Raw genomic sequence first — 12,094 nt, forward strand, 5'->3', positions numbered from 1 at the left:
TATCTGTCCACAGATTGTTTGAAGCCTATATATCAAGATTGGGTAAGTCTGTCTTTTTCAGCCCCGCCATAAAATTCACAGCCTATGTGAATGTAGCAGTTTTGGTATTTTTTTTTTAGTAAATATAGATTTTCTTTTACAAAAGAAAACAAAGCAAGTAGCGGATTATTGCTTCCTCCTTGTGGCATGAGGCTATCCCTGTGTCCCGAGCGGAGAGGAGCACAATTTTTTTTTTTGTGTGTTGAGACCAAAAAGAAAAAGTCAGCCAAGCCGTTCGGAGAGTCCGGCTGTTCTCTGGATTCGTTCGCCACGTCTGCCTGTCTGCCAGCCCTCCACAACGAGGGGGTCTTTGAATAAACCTGGTCCTTGTTAGAGGGAAATTAGGGGTTGCAAGTTACCGGTGCTGTATTAGGGTATTAAGAGATTAAAGGCTACTGCCACCCAGTGAGAAATGTACGGGAAATGCCCAGATTGTTCTTTAGGAACAGGGGGCTTACAGACACCAACACCACCTTCCCCACACTGCACACATGCACAGGAAAACCCCACCCCAGGACACAGTCAGATGCTGACGGGACCACGCATGGATTAGAGCTGTAGACATGAGGGAGGCAGACTTCAGCTGTCTCCAAGCATGAATAAAATGATGATCAGAACAATTGGAAACAGCACACTGGGCACTAAATGGACTAAGTATTTTTGTTCACTGGTAACATGTGAAACACACACATCGACAAAACCACTTGACCTTACATCCCCTTTATAGAGGGTGCTTTTCTTGTTCCGAGATGTGTTTTCTGCTCCTGATAGTTGTCCAAATATTGGAGGCCTGTTCAAGACAGACGTTATTGTTTGATTCTGTATGCAAGAACCTGTTACAAAGACACTTAAACACAATTCTTTGCAACGAGGAATAGAATGTATATAATATAGACACACAGTATTGTCAGAGAAAAAGAGAACAGAAATACATGTAAATCTTACATAATTTTTTCCTGGGGTTTCTTTTAGTAAATTGTAAATAATTTGGATATAACAACTGGTTTGTTTAGACCAATTAGACTTTGTTTTATACAACTTGTATTTTTGTTGCAAGTTATATACAGTTCTATACATCCTGATAAGTGATGTGTGTTACAAATGCCCTTTAATTTATTCGAATTAGCCACATGTTTGTGAACCGTCTGTGAAAGCGAAGTACAGCTGAGGTCTTCGTCAAAAATATAAGCGTCCGTGTTTAAAATGATCGTGCTTTTCCAATCACTTCAGTGAGAAAGCAGTGTCAACTTGAACTCCCTTCCACTTTCATTAAATGTGTTATATCGTCTAGCTGCTTTGGACTGAAATGGGAAATGGCAGTGCAACATAAAACTAAACCGAGTGTGAAATCTAAAAACAATGTATACGTGTTGCATGCAGGTTTAATAAAAAGATGCCACAGATGGTAAATTTAACACTGTTGTGAAAGGAATGGCAGTCATTATAAGTGTGTTCTGTATTAAAGGTGGAAACCCTGCTTTTGAGAGATTTATCCGGGCTAAAAGGCAAGAAACTGATGTCTTTTAGGGGACTTTGGATTAACCTGTCAAATTTAATTTTTTTCTCCAAATTTTTCCAGCCTCACTCGGACTTCCTTTCATTACTGACCAACACGCAGGGAACTTGCTCATATCTGTTTCAAATTATGTGATCTTCACTTTGGATAAATTTATTGTGTTTCAACTTCATTTTACTCAGATGAAAAAGGGCTTTCTGTTTCTGCCTTGTTCACCACTTTCTTTATACCATTTCCTCTACGGGCTATTTACCTCAAAGTTTTATGCCCATGCATCTCAAAAGACCAAAAAAGTTAATAGGTGTAATTGTCTTCAGTCGGCGTCTTAGGAGAACAAAGCCACTTTCAGTAATTACACAAGCCCAGGTGTATCTTCTTTTGCACATAGAAATACAATTTAGACTGAGAATCGCAATCGCATATCTACACAAAGGGTGCAGGGTGTCAGAAACAAGATTCCCAGCCATGTCATTAAGAATGATTTGCCTGGATTTTCAGCATAAGGCTGGAAGAGATTCAGTTCTGTTTTTTAGCGGACCGTAGTCAGAAAGTGAATGTGGTTTCTGAGAGACTTAAAACACTGAAAAAAGTAGGGTTTGCATAGCAAAAGATGGAAGTTTTCGATGATTTTCACCTATACCACTGGTTTATATATTCTGTTTAATTTTACTTTATATAAACTTCCTTGTCCTTGAAAGCCTCCAGGAGGCAGAGAGATAAAGTTAATGTGGGCAGCACCAGGGGTTAATAAGAGAGATGATTTCTATAAGCCTTGGTTACCCATCAGATGTCTTTCAATGGAAATTTCCACCTCCTACAAGCTCCTTTTCTTGGGATTAGTATAAGAAAGCTTAAAAATTCACTACCTTCAAGTCTTTACTCCAGGAGTCTGAGCACAAGAGCTTAAAATGGCCTTCTCTAATGTTAGGCAGTGAGTACTTTTTACTTCTAAAGAAACTGAAATTTACATGTCCAAAGTACAGTATCCGTGTGACTTGGTCTCAAATATTCTCACAACATAGGCTTTTCAGGAGTGAAGAACCTGCTTTGTTTCTATCTGCATTGCCTTTATAAAGCTGTTCTTCATTCAACTAATTTCAGCTACGGTAATTTGCATTTTGACTGTAAAGTTAATAAGCTGGCTTTCTTTTTCACTGAAGCCTAATAAAGATTTCAGCTCTAAAGCAATTAAAATCCCTAATTTCAGCAAGTGATGCTAAAAAGCAGTAGAATACACAAGACATTGACTAGAAGTGAAGGATAGTCCCCCAAAGTTTCTGTGGAATGGTAAAAGGGGGCTCTTTCTTGAGCAAGTCGACATTTTATGTTTATGTACTTTTGACAGCCCTCAGCCGTGAGCAGTAAATTTAGAAGTGTGCTGGTAGTCCAACACAGCGGGCTCTTGCTAACAGAGCAGTGTGAGGGATGTGATTGCACGCAGCAAGTTCCATGTGGAGTGTGGATTCCCCAGTCAAAATCGATGGAACACCATTAAAGGAAATTATGAAAAATTAAAGCCATCGAGTGAATCTGATCGGAGCCGCCAGGTTTCTATTGGACGTTACAGCAGCCAGTGGGAGATCTATCAGAGAAAACTGTGGGGCTTGCTTAGATACTCTCCAAATTAGCAAGGAAATTGACAGCTCTCAGAAAACCTCAATTTACTGTGTTTGCCTATACTGAGCTGTTGAAGGGCAATTAGGGAATTCAGGGGAGTGAAGATCTATGTAAAACCTTTTTAGTTAATCGCAAGTTTAGTACAATCAGTGTGGAGATGTATTCATGATCTACAGTACATATTTTAAAATGAGCATATAAATTCAGAAATTTCAAAGCACAATACATTAATAGTTTTCTAGGCTGATATGTAGTCATTCAGTGCACAAAAGACCATTTGAGATGTGACTGAAAAGCCGTTCTCTGTAGACTAATGTTTTAAATGATACATGTTGCTGTAGTTGTCAGTTGTGTGAATATCCTTAGTTTTTATGCAGACTTTGATGTGTTGCGTTTGGCTTTAATAAGGATTTGAGTTTTAACATGAGGAATTTATGTTTTCCATTCAAATTGAAACAAGTGAAATTCAGTACTTTTTCTACAAGTAGCGTGAAATGGCTTAACTCCGTTAGCCAAGGAATCAGTCAGTTCTTCCACTGTGTTGCTGTTTCCTTTAATTCTGCAAGAACCTGTTAGTGAAACGTTTAGTTTCTTATTACTAATCAAAGCTTCTCACAAATATTCTGTAGGATCTATATCCACAATAATTAGAATCACACATGGTGAAATTCACTAGAACAACTATCTAAATAATCAAGCTTTAATAAACATCAAATTTTAAAACGTATTTGAAAGCCCTTCATTTTTGCATTTTGATTTTTCATCACAGTGCCAGGAATATTCCCTTACAAACTGAAAACGGCACTACTCAGTTATGTACTTTAGTGTGCTGACTTACTTTCCCATGCAAAAAGGACTTGAATTTCATTTTTCATAATATTTCTTTTCTCCCATTAACCACAATTGCCAAACATTAGAATGTATTTAGTTTCAACAGTCCCTTTTAATTTAACATGCAATTTGAACTTAAAGCAGTTCACCCAGCAATCTGTAGAACATATTAAGTAAACTATCATGATGTAATTGGTCTTTCCAACCTGACTTGCATCATGAAACATGCAGATGCATCAACATGAGTTTTCTGTGTTAAGCTCTACTTTTCTAACTTTGAATTTTTTTTGGGGGGGGGCAGATGCTGTTATTTTGTCTTACAAATTCCAGAGATGAGAAATGTCTCCTCCGTTTCTCAAAATCACTGGCACAGTTGCAGCATTTTGTCTGTCTTGGTAAGGTATTTCAACTGCATTTACTTGCATCTGCAAAAGAGTTTCCAAAGACATGCACTGCAGCTTTGTAGCTCTGCCTAGGCCTGCATTTTACAATTTTTTTTTTTAAACTTAACCATCATCCCAGGATTAACATCCACTCCTCTTTACTTTAAAGCTTCATTGTTTTCTGGCTTCCTCATCTAATTACATTCGAGTGCCCTTCTGAGTGATGTTCAGTTCTCACTCCTCCATTCTAATCTCCACTAGCTCTTTCCTTTGAAAATCGATGGCGGTGTGAAAGCTTTTTATAATCTATAACTCATATTATTTCTTGCATTGCCAGCAGTTTGGCTGAACTCAATTAGCAACAGGAAAGGCTGAGGGGAGCCCTCTCTTCGCATTTTGTGGGGCTGCTGTTTTTGAATGTCAAACACATTTGCCAGCAGCGCGCCCCATCTGGAGAGACTGGCATCAGACTGGCTGGAGAGAAAAGGGCAGGAGATGTCATTTAAATATCTGGCAGCCCTTGCATCTCTGTAACTTAAAGCTAAAGGGCAGGAAAGAGGGTAACCTGTTAGGGCTCTGCAGCGAGAGAAATACTCAGAGAATATGACTGTTCCTAGCATTAACACTCTCTGTGGGGAAAAAAATACAAAAAAAAACAAGCTAATCTAGTGCTTTGTGGATAGTGCAGACAGCGACTATGAAAGAAAAAAACAGCACAAAATGCCAAATTAAATTGCAGATGATTGCACCCAGATAAACGAGTGGCCGTTGAAACAAAAGTGCAGCTAAGACTGAAAGCAAGAGGTGCTTTGGAATACAAAGAGTTGCCAGGGGCCTGCGACAGGCTGTCTGTCCTGTCGTGTTTTCACAGTCCCTTCAAGAAATGAGAGGGAGGAGATCCTAGGATCAATTAAATGACCTCCTTCCAGGTGCAAACTCGGGTGTTGTTAAGGACGTGCTTTTTGAAATCGCCATGTACAGCCCCTACTATTCTTTTAAAGCATATTTCTGTTGAGGGATTTGACATTTCTAAGGAAGGGCTAAAGCATCCATTTTGGGACTTTCTCCCTTTTCATCTTTAATTGTTGGTAATATTTCTTTATTTTTTTTCAGTCGCAAACAAGCAACGTCTAAGATCCCTTCCACACTTTATTTGTGAGGTTAACTGAATAACACACAAGCTCCACACAGACCGCACCCCAGCAATTGAACCCAGGGCCCCAGCATTGAGGGTAGCAATGCTAACCACTGCACCACCATGCCTCCCAATGATTAACGGGTTGTGTTAAACATGTTCTGTCAAAGCTGTTTTTGCTTGTCATTAATGTTTATTTGCTGCTTAATCTTTTCAGTGTATTCTTTTATTGATACAAAACCACTTGATGCAGCTTACAGCACACTAATCAAAGCACTTCACACTCGGAAAAGGTTAGAAATATAACCAGTTAATTTGTTTGGCAAATGTAATTCAACCTTGTTACCATGGTTGCCAAAAATAGTGCCTTTATCTTTAAAACAAAATATGGTGGAGTACCGCCAGTCATTCATGTGTGCAAAATGAACAAGTGGAACCCAGTACCACAACCACTAGCAAAAAAAAATTAGCAAGACTCTTCAAGTATCCCTGACTCCAAGATATTTGGCATCCAACAACTCGATTGAAGCCAGCAGCTCAATGGATACTCTCTTTGTCTGGGGCACTGGTAAATACACAGTGGTGAAAATTCACATTTGGAGCCTTTATATCAAGACAAGCATGCAAGCAGGTTTTTCAGTCTGCATTCTTTTGAAGGGAGACCAAGCCTACAGATATCACAAGGTGTAAAAGGATATCCATGGTTGACGTCTACGTGCTGTTCAATTTGGTTTGGTTTTCTAGTTTTGTTTTTATAGGACAGATCTGCAATTTTGCAGATGGTAGTGACAGGTCATTTAAAAATGTCTTCTGCTGCAGAGATGACATTTATTGATCTGAAGGCAATAACACAAAGTCTTACACGTACGCCAGTCCTGCAGTTCTTATAAACATAAAACTTTCTCAGCCATATATTTGAATAAATGGTCTGTGTAATAAATCTTTAATGGCAACCTGCTCTTGGCTGGAGAAATCCAGTTCTGTTTGACTCCCTTAGATGATACATTATTAAAGGCTATTTTATTTACTTTGTTTTATTTCTTTTGTGCTTTCTTTTTATAGGTGTCTGTAGCAATAAATTCTTGGTGGGAGTGTGAGTGAATATCGTCTTCTTAAGAGAAGGGTTGGGGAGTCTAGATGTCAGTTACCTTCAGCTGAATTAGCTTTACTCGGGCCCCTCCTTTGCGCGGCATGGCGTGAAATGATTTTCTTTAGACCATTAGCTTTTAAGTTGTTCAACAGAGAAATTAGACACTGCATCTTTCTCTGGGAATGAGGGGGTTTCTAGGCCCTGCTGTGTAGTTATTAAATCAAGGCAAAGTATGCTTTCATTGATCTTTCATTCAGACATAGGCACTAGAAAGCCAAATGCATTTATGGGGCTTTAAAAATAATTTACACAACTTTGAACAACTAATTCTAAAGTCTCTGCAATCAAACTCAGGTGTTAATGTCAAGGTAATGACAGACTAAGAGCTGGATTCATAAACTGCTAGTACCCTTGCCTGCAGATACATTTCATTTGTAAAGTTTTTCAAATTGGGATACAATAGTTGTGAATCCGGCAGCCACTCCTGTATTGTTCGGGTCCTACTGTAGCTTGCACACCTGCAGAGCCATTCATTACAGTACATGATACATGGTCAGGGCCTGCTTGTAGCACACCTGACAGGAGAGAGAACGCAGGCTGGAGGGGCGAAGCAGCTCTCGCTGACATCGCTGCAAGCTCTCAGACGCGTGGCAAGACACAAGTCTCTCTTTTCTGCTACGTCAAGAGACTCCTTCTTGGGCACCTTTTCCCAACTGGTTGTGTGTTCCTGCCTGGGCAGTGCCCATCACAGTCGGTGAGCGACATGGCCCTCCCTCAGATGAAACAATGAAAATATTTTTGCAACCTCAGGGATAAGATATCAGTCAAAGGAAATTGCTATCATGCTGCCGATTAAGCGCATTGTAATGCCAGGAATCCAGAACAATAACTAATGCAATAACTTTGTCTTCTTTGAATTGTGCTGGTTTCCTCCATATTGTATAGCCAATTGTGGTCAGCTTTTGATCTCCCCTTATCGCTGATATAACTCCAGAATGCACAGGGCTTGAAGAGCAGGGTTAAGCTTTTTAACGTCTTCAATCTGGGTTACATAGGATTTTATCTGTGGTTCAACCCAGCAGTTGAACTGCAGCGTATTAATAAACTAAAGTAGATGGCTCTTCTTAAGCTCAGCTTCGTTAATGGGTGTGACCTGAATCTGTATTTGTAAAAGGTCAGAACCCATTAAAAGTGATATTGAGTGCATTGTCCAGGAGCGTGAATAATGTATTAATTCTGTGGTCCTGCTCACAGAATTAATACAGTGATGTGTGATAAATGTTACATGTTGTTATGTGTTATACTGTACATGTGCAATAGAGTAATGTGCGATGTTTTTCTTATTTTTTGTAATAGAATAATGTGCAATGTTTTTCTTTTCTTCTTTTTTTTGTTGTTTTGTTTGCATTCTATTTAAATGTACAGGAGTGCTGGGTGTCCATAAAAAAAATTCCCTCAGGGGACAATAAAAATCTTATCTTCCTATTCTTTCAGGGAAAATAGGAGAAGTCTTTATTTTCTTCTGAAACTTTTTTTTCAGCAGTCCTCTGTAAAAGTGATAAGTAAATAACTAGGCCAAAAGTTAAATGAGGAGAATGGCAGGTCAGTTTTGAAAATGGATAGGACATATACAAAATAAAGTTCTACAGTACTCCTCGTTAAATGAAGAAAAATGTTTAACCTTAGATTTTGTAAGTTATCACTTGAAGACCAGTTGTTACAATAGTAATTCAGAAGTGAGCACAAGGTGGTGTATGGAACAAGCATCCCAGCCATGTAGTTGTAGCCAATACCCTGGCTCCTTTCAGGAAATGGGAGTTCTTGGATGATTTAACTATGACCAAAAGGAATTAGACAGGTTGAATGGCCTCCTCTCAGTGTTGCCTTTCCTATGGTCTAAAAGTGGATTATGGTCATTTTGCAGCAAAGGTCTGATTTTCCGTAAGTGGGACATCAAATTATTTTCTTTTTTTCCATTTGAGGTAAGAATAAGAAAATATTTTTGGATACCGAGTCCGAAAAGCCCATGCGATCTGTTTTAATCCAAATTATGCAATCACATTTTACAATTAAGCTGCAGAAAGATTATTTTCCTCATTCCATAGCTGGAAAAATCACTTGCTTTATGCATGCAGAACTATGCTGTCATAATTAAGCTGTAAAGAAATGCACTCCATGGTTAAACTCATTTAGAAGTTATTAACATTTAACAAGTGCTATTTTCAAGTCCGGCACATTTGCCTGTCTTAAACAAACACTAGATGAGTCTTAAAATAACTTCTGCTAGGCAACAGAAGATGTTTATTTTGTCTCAGCAGCACTTATGAACAAACTGATAATGTCATTGCTTTCTGGCATTTATTTGGTTTGGAATAGTGCAAATGTTTTCTTTTTATAAACCACTACTCTACGGTAAATGCCTTCAGTTTATAAATTCTGTAAATCAAAACGCGAGCCATGGTTTGTGGATACACTCAAGCTTTAGTGACTTGAACTGAAATTAGAATACTTGTTGTTGTCAAACAGCAGCATCTCAGTGGAATTGTATAAAGTTTGTCACTGTTTTTTGCTCTGTTAATGCGTTCAACCTACATTAATTTAACATTAAAGCAAGAAACACTTTGGAGCCAGGCTTTGATTTTAAGGTTGGTCTTTAGGGACCATTTGCTAAGTGTTACAGGGGTCATGGGAAGAGCAAGCTGCTGGATTTTTGTCAAAGTATTCATACAAATATAGATAATATTTTAAGAAAGCCAGTCAAAGTTTTTCGTTTCAAGACTTTTCGTCTGGGTGAAAATGTCCTAAAAATGGCTTATTAAAAATGGCTCATGTTGAGAGTTTATTGGCATTTAATATGACAGCGTGGTAGGGAAATCTGGGGGTGAAAGGTCAAATCAAACTGTTTTGGATTGTGAGAATGACAGGAGAAATAATCAGGAACCAGCAGGCCCGGCCTGGTGATTGGTACCACAGGTGAGAACTCGGAATGGCCAGGAGTATCACAGTTGACTCCACTCATTCATTTCCCCCTAGTGTGTAATCTTCCCATCAGAGAGAGGGTTTCAGGTACCAAAGAGAAGGAAAAACATTTATAAGACGTTCTTTGTCCCCTGTGCAATAAAACTCCTTAATGAAGGTAATTAGGTGTATTCCCCCCACTTTCAGTTAACTTGTGATTTTATGCACCTGTATGTGATTTATGCGATTTTTATGTTTTGCTTTGTGTGTGTGTTTGACACACCTCTGATGGGAGAAGCCGTAAGAAGCCACAGTAGAAGCAATCTATTCAGTCTTTCTGTACCTGTAATTCTCAGTGTGAACCAGGTGCTTCACACAACCAAAGGATATTTCCTTGTGTCATAAAACACACTTCTCAAACCAAGTTGTAGCAGTTGGTTCACCTCTGAAATACACAATAATCTAAACATCGCCTATATAATTTCATCAAGATCGGGAGCTTTTGGACAGTTGCCTCTCTTATAAGTCAGCCCTGTACAAATCCACATGTGTTTCTTTATTCTGGTAGTTTTTGCTGTTGCTTTTTTGTGGTAGGTCTCTACTTTGGTGATGGTTAATGAAAAGGAAGGAGATCTTAACTTTTTAGCTATTTCCTGAGTCAATTATCGTGGCCTTTCAGTCACCCCTGACCTTTTGCCCTTTACAGTAACCATTTTATTCTTTGCGACAAGTCTCACACAGGATAATAGCACCTTCATATTCCGAACCGCTGTTAATGTAGTTTGCCTTTATATGCTGCTGAAAGCCACAATAATGTGGTCAGGAAATGGCGATCTGTATATTTAAAATCCTTTTATGGAGACGAATGATGCTATTTTGTTCATATTGCCATCGGAAAATAAGCTTGTTTTCTGTAATGGTTCCAACATACCACTGTCATAAACACCGAACTGTTTCTAAAATTTCTCATACCATTCCTATTTGCCAAATGTCTAGATTTATTGTTTATTGACTCTGCTGTATTTGCAGACATTTCATGCTTTTTAGTGCAGTAATATTTTGTTTTTTACCGTTGTAAGTGAGTCAATCTCAAATATTTATAACTGTTATATTTATAAAAGTTTAAATGTGTTTTATATTAGCTACGTATAAACTGTTTATGTGGTTATTTGAACTGGGGTTATTTTAAACTTGGTTTACGCTGTGGAGCTAGTAGGATCTAAATCACAGTATTCACCTTCCAGTGTAATGATGCCCTGGCAAAACCTTAACAGATATAAAGAGTGTTTTTAATCAGCGTCTGACACAAAAGGCAGTTTTGTAATAAGTGTCCAAAAAGTGTTTTTAGCAATCAAAGAGCAACCTAAAACATAATATGTTTTGTAAAATAACGTGTTGTTTGGAATGGTGGTTGAAGAAATGTTTAGAAAGCTTGCCCTTTCTGTTCCCCGGACAAATAAGCAAAATGTATCCGCTTAAAAAGATCGCTTTTTAATTGGCAAAGGTGAGTGACATCTAATTAGGGATTATTAAGCTTAGGAGATGCACTGAGTTAAGCTCCTCATCCTCTGGCTTCCTTGAAGCTGGGGCTGGTTGGATAGCTTTCAGGATCTTTCTTACTGGCTTCAAGTCATTTCAGTTGACTTAAAGCTCACTGCTTCCCATCTGTACGTCTCTATTAAAAAGATAAACCGGGCTTTGAAAAAGGCTGCAGGGTAGGGCCACTTAACAAACAGTCCTTCCTTCCTTGCCTACTCCATTGTAATACTTGAACACAAACAGTAGCTTAATTATGGTGTGGATGTCATTAAGAAATCGGTTGTAGCGAAAGTCTGCAATAATGGATAGAAAAAATAAAACCAAACTACATCCACAAGTGGAAAAAAACTAGGTGGAAGTCCATTCAAAACCCAAAAGCAAGGGTTGTTGATGTCTTACCAAAAATGACACTGGAAATACGGAACAGGCTACCCAGACTGTTGTTGAAGCTGATACACTGACTTATTGGAAGAAACAGCTGGTTGAGGTGCTTAGATCAGTTAGCTTCTCACTAGCAAATCAGGCTCCGTGAGCTGAATGTCCTCCTCTTGTTTCTAACTGATATTTTGCTGTTCTTAAACGTCTAGGAGTTGCGGGGCTTTGGTGAGAATTTTTAGGACCGTAGCTGAATGGTAAACTTTCCCAGCTACATCACGCTGACGGTGTCTCTTTCTCTTTTTCCCTGGCTCCAGATTCCCAGAGGGCACGACGCCCGTCTCGCAATCCCAAGGTACGAAGACGTGGAACGACAGTACGCCTCCCTGCCCAGGTACGTCGGGCTCTGGTAACCTTTACCGGTTGGTATTTCCCTCAAAAGGGAAGAGAGGCCACAAGGGAAGGGACTGGAGAGTATACTGTAATCCGCTTTAAGGCTTATAATTAAATCCGGAGTATGTGCCTTTGGAATTTCCCATCCTGGGATTTCACCCTCTGCTTCCATCAGTGAAGGAGGTTAGGCAAGTAGGCGTAAACAGATAACTAAGGAG

General features: G+C 39.0%; 1 protein-coding gene across 3 annotated transcripts in view; it reads left to right on the forward strand.

Moving 5' to 3' along the window:
* Nucleotides 1-12,094, forward strand: part of pard3ba (par-3 family cell polarity regulator beta a) — a 315,539-nt gene that overhangs the window by 285,345 nt on the left and 18,100 nt on the right. For all 3 annotated transcript variants that reach the window (XM_088930125.1, XM_088930127.1, XM_088930126.1), the window contains one exon: nt 11,801-11,877. In XM_088930125.1, coding sequence (XP_088786251.1) covers nt 11,801-11,877 — 77 coding nt within the window. The remainder of the gene's footprint in view (nt 1-11,800; nt 11,878-12,094) is intronic.

This window comes from Atractosteus spatula, chromosome 13 (assembly GCF_055471065.1).
Source record: "Atractosteus spatula isolate fAtrSpa1 chromosome 13, fAtrSpa1.hap1, whole genome shotgun sequence".
NCBI classification, from domain to species: domain Eukaryota; kingdom Metazoa; phylum Chordata; class Actinopteri; order Semionotiformes; family Lepisosteidae; genus Atractosteus; species Atractosteus spatula.